The sequence below is a fragment of the Esox lucius genome, chromosome 16, assembly GCF_011004845.1.
Source record: "Esox lucius isolate fEsoLuc1 chromosome 16, fEsoLuc1.pri, whole genome shotgun sequence".
Lineage (NCBI taxonomy): Eukaryota > Metazoa > Chordata > Actinopteri > Esociformes > Esocidae > Esox > Esox lucius.
In genome coordinates, this window is record NC_047584.1 from 22,168,697 (window position 1) to 22,181,338 (window position 12,642).

The 12,642-nt window shown below is 41.3% G+C and overlaps 1 protein-coding gene across 1 annotated transcript in view; it reads right to left on the bottom strand.

Annotated features, from left to right (window-relative positions):
• ttn.2 (titin, tandem duplicate 2) overlaps window positions 1-12,642 on the bottom strand; it is a 177,628-nt gene that overhangs the window by 58,201 nt on the left and 106,785 nt on the right. Inside the window, exons 144-166 of the mRNA XM_034286796.1 lie at window positions 12,236-12,544; window positions 11,244-11,503; window positions 10,392-10,821; window positions 9,933-10,238; window positions 9,377-9,558; window positions 8,389-8,518; window positions 7,942-8,241; window positions 7,306-7,623; window positions 6,824-7,120; window positions 6,431-6,730; window positions 6,023-6,337; window positions 5,553-5,833; window positions 5,265-5,415; window positions 4,811-5,092; window positions 4,293-4,595; window positions 3,877-4,182; window positions 3,506-3,787; window positions 3,068-3,367; window positions 2,598-2,903; window positions 2,201-2,506; window positions 1,826-2,107; window positions 1,415-1,714; window positions 51-344 (exon numbers count right to left, since the gene is read on the bottom strand). Of these exons, the coding sequence (XP_034142687.1) occupies window positions 51-344; window positions 1,415-1,714; window positions 1,826-2,107; window positions 2,201-2,506; window positions 2,598-2,903; window positions 3,068-3,367; window positions 3,506-3,787; window positions 3,877-4,182; window positions 4,293-4,595; window positions 4,811-5,092; window positions 5,265-5,415; window positions 5,553-5,833; window positions 6,023-6,337; window positions 6,431-6,730; window positions 6,824-7,120; window positions 7,306-7,623; window positions 7,942-8,241; window positions 8,389-8,518; window positions 9,377-9,558; window positions 9,933-10,238; window positions 10,392-10,821; window positions 11,244-11,503; window positions 12,236-12,544 (6,540 nt within the window). The remainder of the gene's footprint in view (window positions 1-50; window positions 345-1,414; window positions 1,715-1,825; window positions 2,108-2,200; window positions 2,507-2,597; window positions 2,904-3,067; window positions 3,368-3,505; window positions 3,788-3,876; window positions 4,183-4,292; window positions 4,596-4,810; window positions 5,093-5,264; window positions 5,416-5,552; window positions 5,834-6,022; window positions 6,338-6,430; window positions 6,731-6,823; window positions 7,121-7,305; window positions 7,624-7,941; window positions 8,242-8,388; window positions 8,519-9,376; window positions 9,559-9,932; window positions 10,239-10,391; window positions 10,822-11,243; window positions 11,504-12,235; window positions 12,545-12,642) is intronic.

The following is a 12,642-nucleotide window of genomic DNA, read 5'->3' on the forward strand; positions in this document are numbered from 1 at the left end:
GTCTCTGTCAGAGAAACCATATAATTAAGTAAACATGCAGTAAATCTCACCAAGCTTTTCCTGGCAGAGAACGGGGACAGTGGTGTCCGGTCTACTCAGTCCAATAGCATTTTCGGCTCTCACACGGAATCTGTAAGTCTTTCCTTCCTCAAGGCCAGTGACATGGCTCTCAGGGATGCTGACAGTGTTCCATTCATCCCACTCTCTTGCCCCTTCCTCTTGGTACTCAACCAGGAAACCTGTGATTTCGCTGCCTCCGTTGCGGTCAGGCCAGTTCCACACAAGCCATACTTCTGTCTTGTCCACATCTACATGGTGTAAGTCCTTTGGTGGACCAGGTGGGACTGAACACAATGCAATAGATTACATTACACTCTACATCTAGTCAGTTCGTAAGGTACCATGTGGGCTTATTATAATATTTACTGCTCAACATTTTGAATAGTATAACTTGGTATGAAAAAAAAGAGAATAAAGACAGTCTGAAATCTTAAGCACACCAAATTAGTATTATGTTTAAAATTGTTTTTTAAACATATCATAAGAATTGACAAAAATTGCTGTATGCAATTCTCATGAGCACCATTTAACAACTACTGGCTGAAACTATTAAAAAGAGATATCTGTAAATAAAAGAGTATCTATAACAAGTGCATATTAAAGTACGGTATCAAATTACACTAACTGGGTAAAATACAACAGAGATTGGTGTTTCATATTAAAACAGGCAATGAAAAGCTGTTGTAGTAAAAAGGATACGCTTCATGTCACCTCCTCTCTCCCCCATTTGAAGCACAGAAACCTGTCTTTTGTTATTGCCCTTACCTGTGTTCCTGATCACTGTCCCTATTTAAATATTTTAATTTCTCTTTCCCTACCGCATCGTGTCAGTCATTATTTGGTTTCCATACCTACGTAAAGTTTTTTCAGTTTTCGTGTTGTAGTTTCTGTTACTTCTTAAGTAAGTCCTCCCTTCTCTCTGTGCCTGAGTCCTGCCTCCTACCTACAATGTTACAGTTCACAAATCATTTCAGATAAAAATAATCTAGGTATTCTAGCTATCTACTGGTAAAAGGATTTATGTTTTAAACCCGCTCACTTTTCAACCTAAAAGAGCAAAACCAGATCCTTAGTTTTTACGCTGGGATTTGACAATTCAATTTGGCTTTAAAATATTTAAAAGGAATATTTTCAACACCTTTAATGAGACTCCAGTTTGAGTAAGAGTGTTGAACTTTAAACAAGGGACAGGTGCAAATTAATACCAACAGTAATCACATTAAATAAAAAATATTCCTTTGCCAAAGCTGCAAAAAAATAAGGGCCATGGGTATAAAAGGGCCATGGGTATAGTGAAAACTACTAATTCCGTGGAACTAGCCAGAAACATAACAACCGGTCAGTGGATACTCACACAGTGGATTAATTGCTTTGACAGCTTTGGTTGTTTCAACGTATTCACTTCTGCCAAACTGATTCTCAGCAGCAACGCGGAAAAAGTAAGACGTTCCTTCCATCAAGTGTTTGGCCATCATGCTGCGTTTCTTAGAAGAAGAGCAGACTGGCACCCATTGTGTGGCTGCTAAATCTTTCTTCTCCACAACAAAGTTGGTAATACGTGTTCCTCCATTGTCTTCAGGGTCTTTCCAGGAAAGATAGGCTGAATCACTTCTCACCTCTGACACCCTCAGGTGCTGGATTGGTCCAGGTTTGTCTAGTATTGTAAAGAGTAAAGAATAGCATAATTAAGTCTTTAGCAATCCACCATGCTATAAATATATGTTTACTCATTTCTGACCGAATTGATAATAGAAGAATCCCTTACCCAGGATGAGGACTGTGCAAGTGGCAGTCTTTGATCCAGCTGAGTTTTCAACATTCAGAGTGTAGTCGCCACAGTCGGAGCGGGCACAGTAGCGCATCTCCAATTTAGATCCAAGTGGATTGACCTCAATGTCAGCTCTTGTGGGAACTTCTTTATCATTTTTCTTCCAAGTGACTTTGGGGAATGGAATTCCCTTGATTCCAGCAATCAAAGTCACATGGGTTCCAGCCATGGCTTTCAATTCACGAGGCATACCCAGTTCGACATCCAACTCAGGAGGTTCTTTTGGAGGCAGAAAAACAATAGGTTACCAAACAGTTGTTTAATGATTCTTAATAACCTAAATTCTGAACAAATATTGAATTAGAAATTTACCAAATCTGTCTTCTGCCTTCACAGGATCTGGGACATATGCAGGTTCAGATTCTCCAGCGAAGTTCACAGCAGTAACTCTGAATTTATAAAATGTTCCCTCCTCCAGATTAACAACCTTGAATTTGGTTTCTTGGCAGGAATCAGGAGTCTGATTCACCTTCTCCCAGTCCTCTCCAGATTTACTGAACTCAACAAGATAGCCAAAGATCTTGCCCCTGCCACAGTCTTTTGGTGGCTGCCAAGATAGTGTGACAGACTCCTTTGTCTTATCCACAGCTTCTGGCAGCACAGGCGGGCTTGGAGGTACTGAGGGATGAAACAGTTGACATTTTAAAAAGCTGATTAATCTTAGTATTATAAATTACGTATAAATTAACATTTGCGCTAAGTCACTTACCAATTGGATCTCTGGCAAAAATGGGTTTTGATGGGGGGCTGGGATCACCAACACCCACAATGTTTTCCGCCATAACACGGAATTCATATTCACAACCCTCAAGGAGATCTGGAACAAAGTACTCCTCATTGGGGAAAATGCGGTCCTTTCCAGATGCGCGAATCCATCTCTTTGCCATTGTTTCCTTCCTCTCAACAATGTAGCCAGTGATGGGCTTGCCACCATCTGCAGGTGGTTCCCAAGTTAGGAGTGCTTGATCCTTATAGATCTCCTTCACAATTGGCTGTTTGGGTGCATCTGGCACTCCTGTAATGGAAGAGACAGTTGATCGGTTGTATAAAAATGCATTCATGAAAAATAAACAATGTTTGCATCCCATATTATTTGCAACACAGTGCACTACTTTTATAGGAGAGGTAATAAGTTGCCATTATGGACATAATCTTCATAGTCTGTATCTAAAAACTTACTGAAGATGTCCTTAGCCCTATTCTCCGCAGACATCAGTGGGTCGCTAATGCCGTGGATGTTCTGAGCACAGATTCTGATTATGTAATCTCTTCCCTCAATCAGCTTAGGAACTTTGCATGTTGTCCTGAGGCAAGCCGTTGTCACCGGCATCCACAGGTCTCTGTTTGTGTCTCTCTTCTCAATGATGTAGTTGGAGATAGCACATCCCCCATCATCTGAAGGAGGGTTCCAGGAAATCACCATGTAGTTCCTGTAGACCTCATTGAAGACCACTGGGCCCCTTGGAGGCTGGGGGCGATCTAAGGGTAAAACATTCATCATCTATCTGAATCTGATTGATCAACAGTAAATAATCAATCATTTTGAATATATGAGTTAATTAAAGGTTTAGGTCCGTCAAGCAAAAGCAACAAAGAACCCCCTTTGAATCAACTTACCAACAACAGTGAGACTGCAGATTCCTCTACGTATGCCAACAATGTTCTCTACAGCCACCTGGTATCTGCCACTATGTTTGCGATTAGCTTTGGGAATGCTCAAGCATAGTGTTTTACTAGTGTTGGTCATTGTGATTTCATCATCTGCTTTCAGCTCTTCCTCATCCTTTGTCCATGTTATTGTAGGTGCTGGCTTCCCAGTAAATCGGCCTTTGAGCGTGCACTCCTCACCCACACGCACAATCAGTCTGTCACGGAAGTCCAAGTCGATCGTTGGGGGCTCTGATGATGATGAAAAGGTGATGTTATAAAAGAAATCAACAAGATATTTGTGAAGATTTAAGAATGATGATCTCAAGTCAAGCACTTACCAAGTTCCACCTTAACCTGGATTGGCTTGGTGCAGAAAGAATGCTTGCCCTGACCAATTGCGTTGACAGCACTGACCCGGAATTCATAGGTGGAATTCTCTTTGAGACCACCCTTGGTGAACTTCCTATCCATCAGCTTGTCATCAGTATCAATTTTTGTGAATTTATCCTGTCCGATTAGACGAGATTCAAGCACATAGCTTGTAACCTCAGAACCGCCATCATACTTAGGTGGTCTCCAGGTCAAACTGATAGAGTCTTTGGTGATTCCTGTGACTTCTAGATCCTCAGGACGCTCAGGAACAGCTAGCATGGATAAAGGACACAAGCATTTTATCAGGCCTGATTGAATAATAAAACTGCTAGATAAGAAGTGTTTAAAACTGTAGGCCTGTTACTGATAGGTAGGAACTCACAAATAGGATCTTTAATGAGAACTGGTTTTTCGGACTCAATAAATGGTCCCATTCCGATGATATTCTCCGCTGCGATTCTGAAGAAATATCCCTTGCCGTCAATGAGACCCTGGACCACAGCATTGTGTCTGGTGACCGTGTAAGACACTGATGTCCAGCCCATGCGGTCAGACTCTCTCTTCTCAATGATATAGTTTGTGATAGCTGAGCCACCGTCATCTTCAGGGGAACACCAGGTCAACTTGCAGGAGTCATTGGTGATGTTCACACCAGAGAACGGCTGACCAACCGGACCGGGAACATCTAAGAAACACATGGGAAACAATCAGTAGTTTTCAGTATCATTCAACCCATGTGCCTATATTGACAAAGTAAGTAGAGGTGCTGAGTAAGGATCAGGCCCCCTAACATTTTTGTTTTAACCTAAAAAGGCTACATATCTCCTAGTACAGTACTCTGAGACGCTTGATACATGCTGCCTCTGATGTCTCCCGAGATAAAATGAATTTGCTTCTTACCCAACACCTCCACAATGACAGCCTTCTTCCTTTCTCCTCCTTCGTTCTTTGCACTCAAGGTGTATATACCCTGGTGATTGCGTCTGCAGTTTTTGATAACCAGAGCAGAACTGATTGATGTAGTTTCAACCTTAGCTTCTGCCGGTAGAGGATGGTCGTCTCTGTTCCATGTGATCACTGGTGCAGGCTTTCCTGACACGTAGGCCAAGATGCGGATGGTGCCACCGGCATGGACAACAATCTTCTCTTTCACTGTGGCATCCAAGTCTACTTCAGGGGCAACTAAAAGAACAGGTATGTGTTAAACACCCTGTCTGCATTCCAACTGGCACAATATTCCTTATGTGGAGCACTATACAGGATATTTGGGTGCCATTTCAAAAATGTTCCTTTTCAAGAAAACAACAAATAGAGAAATGGATTATCATGCTGTATTATAGTTGTCTTTTCTTACTTGTTCTGTCCTTGCATTCAATCACTTCAGCTACTTGACCAGGTTCACCAACGCCAGCTGCGTTTACTGCCCGCACTCTGAACTTGTATCTTCCCAGCTCTTTCAGACCAGACACAACAAACCTAGTGCCTCTTATCTCTGTGTCTTTAGCCTGAAGAAAAAAAAAGAATGTATTACAAACATTAAGATATCACTTAATTGCATATTGTTTACAGATATTTACTTTCCATTCATCAGGTAGTCCCATAAAAGACCAAAACCATGTCAAGACTTAATAAGTCAAATTACCTTTTCCCATCCGTCTTTAATCACTACTTCTTCTTCTTTGTCTTCTTCTTCAATTTCATTTCCATATGAGTCGAATGTGATTTTCTTAGTCTTTTTCTCTACAACTTTGTATGCATCAGCTGCCTTCAGTTTTTCTATTTCTGCCTCTTTTTCCTCAGTTATGTATTCAACAAAGTAACCAGTGACCTTAGATCCACCATCAATCAAAGGTGGGATCCATTCCAGATCCACTGTAGACTTGGTCCAATCTGTTACTTTAGGGGTTGGGGGCCCGGGAGGAGCTACAGAAAAACAAAGAGATACTTACAATATCAGAAGGCAAAACAACAAAAACACATATGAAGCATATAGACACCATAACATTTTCCATGTAAACATTTTATGAAAATGCATTTCTGACCAGGGCCGTATTGTGCACCAAATGGAGAATATTGCGCAATTTGGGATGCACACTAATTAGGTTAGCTTACTAATAGGGTCTTTTGACATAACAGGATCTGATGGGGCACTGGGTGGTCCCATTCCAGCTGCGTTGATTGCGGTCACACGGAACTGGTAAATTGCTCCTTCCTGCAGACCAGTGATCACATACTCTTGACTCAGAGGCATGGCCCTGAGGGGGGTACGGTTTACTTTGGTCCAGCGCTTAATCGAGGTCTCTTTACGCTCTAGCCAATACCCAGTAACTGGAGATCCACCATCGTATTTTGGCTCGTCCCAGACAATAACCATAGATTCAAGAGTCACGTCTTCTACTAAGGGCTTCTCAACTTGGCCTGGGACAGCTGTTGAAAGGATCAAGTTTGAAATTGTTTAGAAGAAATACATCCCAGTGACACTAACTTAAAAACTGATCGTGAATAGTACATTCAACTTACTGAAGAGATTCCTTGCTTTCTCCGGTTCACTGTATAGTGGTGGTCCAACTCCATATTTGTTTTGAGCCATGACACGGAACTCATATTCATGGCCCTCTGTCAGCCTCTGAACGGTATAAAGGCATTCTTTGGGGTCGTTAGAAACATGTACCCATGACTTTCTGCTTTCCTCACGTTTCTCAACGACATAGTTTGTTATCTTGGAGCCACCGTCATCTTTAGGGGGTTTCCAGGCAAGTGCTATCCTCTCTGCAAACACCTCTTTGAACTCAATTGGCCCAACAGGTACGCCAGGTCGTCCTGAGTTGAGGAAGAAAGAGAGGAACCAGTGTCATATCACAACATAATCTAGAGAACTAACCAAACAGAATAAGCTGAAAACGATTTACTCACCTAGTACAGTTAGTTTGATTTCCTTAGAGGCTTTGCCCAAACTGTTGCTTGCAGTAATAGTGTACAGTGAGCTGTCATTTCTGTTGGACTGCTGGATCAGGAGGGTACATTTGTTATCAACTACTACCTTGTTGACATGCTGATCATATTGCACTAAAGCTTTGTCTTCTGGCTTGGCGATGGGAGCCTTCTGCCAGACAAGCGAGGGGAATGGACAGCCATAGACCCTTGCCACAATATGGACATCTAGTCCTTCTTCCCCTTCCATCTGTTCTTTCAGTTCAATGGTAGGAGCACCTAAACAACGGAGGATGGAGTAAATACATGTCCTTCAAAGTTTTTATTTTGAAGCATTTACAAAAGCATACTTGGGCGTTCTCCCTGAGGGATTCACTTTGTCCCAAAATATCCAGTTTAAACATTTAATAATTCTCTGCGCACCATATTCGACATTCATTGATCTAACTATTCTGTTTACTCACAGGTCTGATCCTTAATAATGATTGGTCCAGCAGTGGCAGAGGGTCTGCTTGGGCCGGCCTCATTCACAGCTTTGACGCGGAACTCATACTCTCCCCCGTTCTTCAGATCTTCAATGGTGAAAGTGGTTTCTTCTACATGGCGCTTATTGCACTGCTTCCACGTCTCCTTCTCGGGGCCGCTGGTGTCCCAGCTCAGGCGCTCAATGATGTAGTGCTTTACGGGAGAGCCACCGTTGTTCTTGGGTGGCACCCATGTCAGGGTCACTGTATCCTTGGTGACTAGATTGACCTTGACGTGGGTTGGGGGATCAGGTATGTCTGCAAATGTAAATGAAGAATGTGAATGAAAATGGGAATTAATAGAACTTAGTAACTTGTTAATAAGGTGTACATTGTGTAAACTTTAATGTGCACATAAAAAAATATTTATGGCACATTTAGTATTGCCATTTGTACTGCATATGCCTTTACTGCACATCTACATTCCACCTGTAATATACATATACTTAATACTTGAATATTTTTTTCCCTCCTCTATTTGCACTTGGGGTTAGATGTGCAAATAGTTGTATTGTACTCGTTGTACTGTACTTGCACTGTTCAATGACAAAGTTGAATCTAATCTTTGAAACTTACAGATGGGGTCCCTTGCCCTAGCAGGTTCAGTGGTCTCAGTCAAGGGTCCCATTCCCAGGCGGTTCTCAGCCCGCACACGGAACAAATACTCCTGTCCCTCCAGGAGTCCATCCACAACATAGGCCTGACTGAAACAGCACTGGTTTACTACTGTCCAGGCTTTTCCTGCCACATTCTTCTTCTCAATAAAGTAACTCTTGATCCTCTCTCCGCCATCATTAGCAGGCAGTTTCCAGATCAGTCTCATGGTAGATCTGGTGATGTCAGTCACTCTGAGCTCTCTAGGAGCACTAGGGACATCTGAAAAAAAAGTTCAAACAGACGTTAACACTTCTTATCTGGGATATGTGTTGGACTGAAATTACTGAAATTAATTATTTTCTCCAGGTTTTTCTATGTTCCAGTTATCTACGCTTTTCATCAATAATGACTTTACATTGCACTTACCCAGAACATTAACTTGGATATTGACATGTTTCTGTCCAGATTTGTTCTTGGCTGTGATGGTGTATCTTCCAGAGTGTGACCTCAAGCTCACAGGTACAGTAACGATTGAGGTCGTATCAGTAGACTCAACCTAAACAAAACAAATGAAGTCATGAGTCGAGGGAAGATATATCAAATGATTTACAATGAGGTCTGAAATTATTGCAAAAGATTTAAAAAGTTACGAAAGAAATACTGTAATATAAATAATTCATTTACAGATTATTAAGATAACTCAATAAACTGCGGATATTAAACAATTTTATCCTAGCACAAAAGACAAGAAAAGCCAGTTTTTTTTTTTTACCTTTCTGCAAAAGATAGTTGTCAAAATTATTGGCAACCTGATTTTGAATGTCATATTGTGAGGATAACAACAAGACTAACATTTCTATGAGTATTTAAACCATTTGGAAGAGACCTTTTGGTATTTTTGTATCTGCTACGGGTTTGAGCTCAGATTTCATGTCATCCAACACAGACGCGCTGAGTCTGCTAAACTTCAGTGGGGCTTTGCTCAAATGAAAGGAAAAATTGCTTTTTGGATCTACAGTACACACAAATAGTGGCTTTTGAATTGAAATCAGAATGCACGAAAACCTACTGTGGGCATCTACATACACATCCAGATAAAATTAAGAAACCACTGTACCTTTTTCTTTCCTTTCCAAAAAAGTTGAAAAGGAAGGTTTTGAGTGAGGAATATAAGGGTTAAAATTAAGAGACCAATGCAAATTAAACGCTTCACTCAAAAGGGAAGAAAAAGTTGCAGGGGTCTCTTAATTTCTCTGATAAATAAGGTGGTCTCTGATCATTCTGCGTCCATTAGATTTGCATCACCTGCATCATGAACTTCACCCAGTACAAATTGATGCATGATGCTTCTTATAACAAGGGTTGTGATTTACAGCCTCTCTCCTTGATGCATACTAACTGTACTATGCCTTACCTCTGAGTCAACTGGAAGCACATGAAGGCGATTCTTCTTGTGGGTCTTTGCTGGTCCAGTAAATTCCCAGGTAACCTTGGGAACAGGACGCCCTTTGATGATGGCAGGGATTTTGAAGGTATCCCCAGCCCGGACACAAAGTAAATCTTCCACAATGCAATCAATAGTGATCATAGGTGGCGCTGTGAAATATAAAGAGATCATTACATCAAAGAACTAATAGGTAGTTAACTACTACTGGTTAAGTACTACTTCACTCTCCTATTATAGTTTTGTATTTTCTCCACTGCAATATAAGATTTCACCTTTTTTTTAACTAAAACATATAACATAATTTAGTTACTGCACAAAATTGCTACCGTTTTATAGAACTGACTGATCTACAGACTCCTCTCAACTATCCTTCTGTGATCAAGAGAAATTGGTCATAGACTTCTCACACTTGATCCTAACATATATATACCTATCTTATAATGCATTAAGCAAGGTTTTTGCTTTACCAGACACGCAAAGATAACTAAACTTAATTCTAAGATGAATAGGTAGGTATAATTACCAATCACATCCTCAATTAGGACTTCAGTCTTGGGACTTGGGTCAGACTCGCCCATGTCATTGACAGCTGTGACTCTGAACTTGTAGTGTTTCAGCTCTTTGAGACCTGGGACAGTAATTTCAGTGGTCTCATGCAGAGAATCTAGATCGGTCATCCTGTTCCAGACAGAGGAGGCTTCTTCTTGGATTTCAACAATGTAACCCTTGATGGGGCTTCCACCGTCATTCTCAGGTGGAGACCATGTAAGGGTCACACTGTGCTTGTTTTTGTCTGCAACCACTGGTGCAGCTGGCATGCCAGGTTTCACTGTGGAACAAATACACCTTGGTCATTACAGGTATTCTTGTTTCCCAATAGGAACCATATTGACATACTCTTCCATAGAATGTATAAAACAGCTCAATGTATAGTAATGTTTTACTTCTAGTAATATAAATATTGTAACCAGCGGATACTTACTAATGGGGTCTACTGCGTATGCAGGATCAGAAGGTCCACTGGGGGGTCCAATACCAGCGATATTGACAGCCATGACACGGAACTCATAAGCAGACCCTTCGATCATACGAACGACCTGGAACTCCCAGCCCTTAGGGCCACGCTTGGTCACTGGGACCTTATTACACCGGGACCAATAAGATGAACCTTTCTCCCTCTTCTCCAGCCAATAGCCAGTGATCATGGATCCACCATCGTCTCTTGGAGGTTTCCATGTCACAAGCATGGAGGACCTGGAGTGCTCGGCAACCTTCGGTTTCTCTGGAGGACCAGGTAGTCCATACAGATCCTTGATAATGACTGCCTCAGTCTCACAGGCGTTACTCTTCCCATACTTGTTCTCTGCTTTCACTCTGAACTGGCATTGGCTACCAGTTTCCAAATTCCAAACCTTTGCGAAGACATTTGGGAACACTTAGCAAATCATTAAATGTAAAAAAGCCCACTATTAGCTTTAAAGACACTTGTGATTCCTTAATATAGGCAACGTATTATGTGCCTAATTTTAGGACACAATATAGCCGATACAGTAAAGGTTTTAAAAAGGCTTTAAAACATTGAAAACTGACCAAGGAATTCCTGGGCAAATGCATTTTTAAAAGCTAGAGACCTGGTCTAAATAGACTCAAAGACAACCAGACCATTATCCATATGAACCGGAAATAAAGAAAAAAGAGAACTGAGCCTGTCTTTAGTTGTCAGACACAGACTGACTATTGTAAAGACCTCTAACACATAAGCCAATGACAGTGTTTTCTGCATTACATTGGTAGGTTTGGTTCAAATGTTTCATGTTTTCACATGTATACTGACCCCAAGTCGTTTTTCAATGATGCTGTCGTTGATCACCGTCCACACAGGAATGGGCCTGGGCTCACGCTTAGGTCTAGGTTCATCCTCATCCTCATCCTCATATTCTTCTTCAGGTTCTTCCTCAGAAAGAATGTCCAGTTTCTCAACTATGTAGTTTGTGAGCTCACTTCCTCCATCGTCCGCTGGAGCGTCCCAGGTCAGCTGGCAGGACTCAGCCTTAATTTTACCAATTTTCAAATTCCTTGGTGGGAGGGGACGGTCTGTCAAGAAAAAAAGATGATCGATATTGTTACCCTTTATTATGAAGTAGCAGGCGTTATCACTAGGGCCAAGCCTCCTTCCGTCAATAATGATTTTATGTTACTGTAGTTACTATCTGTTACGGCATGCTTGTGTGAAACAATAGTTATGTAGAAAAAGTGATAAGTGAAACGGAGCATCTCATGAATTATGTTTTAAGTGTTTTATAAAATCTAGGATCTGTTCATTGTGTTACTATATAGCAGTGTTTCCCAAACCCGGTCCTGGGAACCCCAATGGGGGCACGCTTTGGTTTTTGCCAAGTACTCACAAACCTGATTCAGATAACAAATGTCATGATAGGTTGATTATGTCAATCAAGTGTGGTAGGGCAACATTAGAATCAGGTGTGTGAGTGCTTGGGCACCCCTTGGGGTCCCCAGGACCAGGATTGGGAAACACTGCTCTGCTATATAGACATCCATAAAGTTAACCTGCATGTGACTCTGAACTCACTAGTTGTTGGAATCCCATGAAAGAAATGTCCTCTTAAAACTATAATACAAAACTAAATTCTAACAACAATTGGTGTTAAATAGAGAAGTTTAGGAAAAGTCAAGGATGGATTAGGGCTTTGAGATGTAAAAAAATGGTATTAACTACTTTGTCCTTCTAATGACAATGCACTAACTCAATTCAAACGGGAAAACTAAGAACAGCTAATATACAGCACATAATATCAGACTACGTACCTAAAACATAAACCGTGATGGTATGACTTGCTGTTCCAAGGCGGTTGGAGGCAGACAATGTATAGACGCCTTTGTCAAGTCTTGCTGCTGCGGGGACACTGAGTTTGGTGTCGGACTGAGTTCTGTTGATCACCTTGGTCTCCATCAATAGAGTCTCAGTGGGTTCTGTAATGATCACCTCATCCTTCAACCATTCAATCTTGGGCATTGGAAGACCAGTCACCTCAGCAGGAATTTCAAAAGGCTCTCCCTTCTTGATGGTGATGGTATCTCTCTTGAAAGTTTTTAACATCCTCAGAGTAGGGGGAACTGAAATTAAAACAGCATCTCAGTAAGAAGGTTAATCAGTTTGTGTGTTTTTTATTTTAGCATTTCGGAGAAACACCAAGACCATAAAACTACAAAGA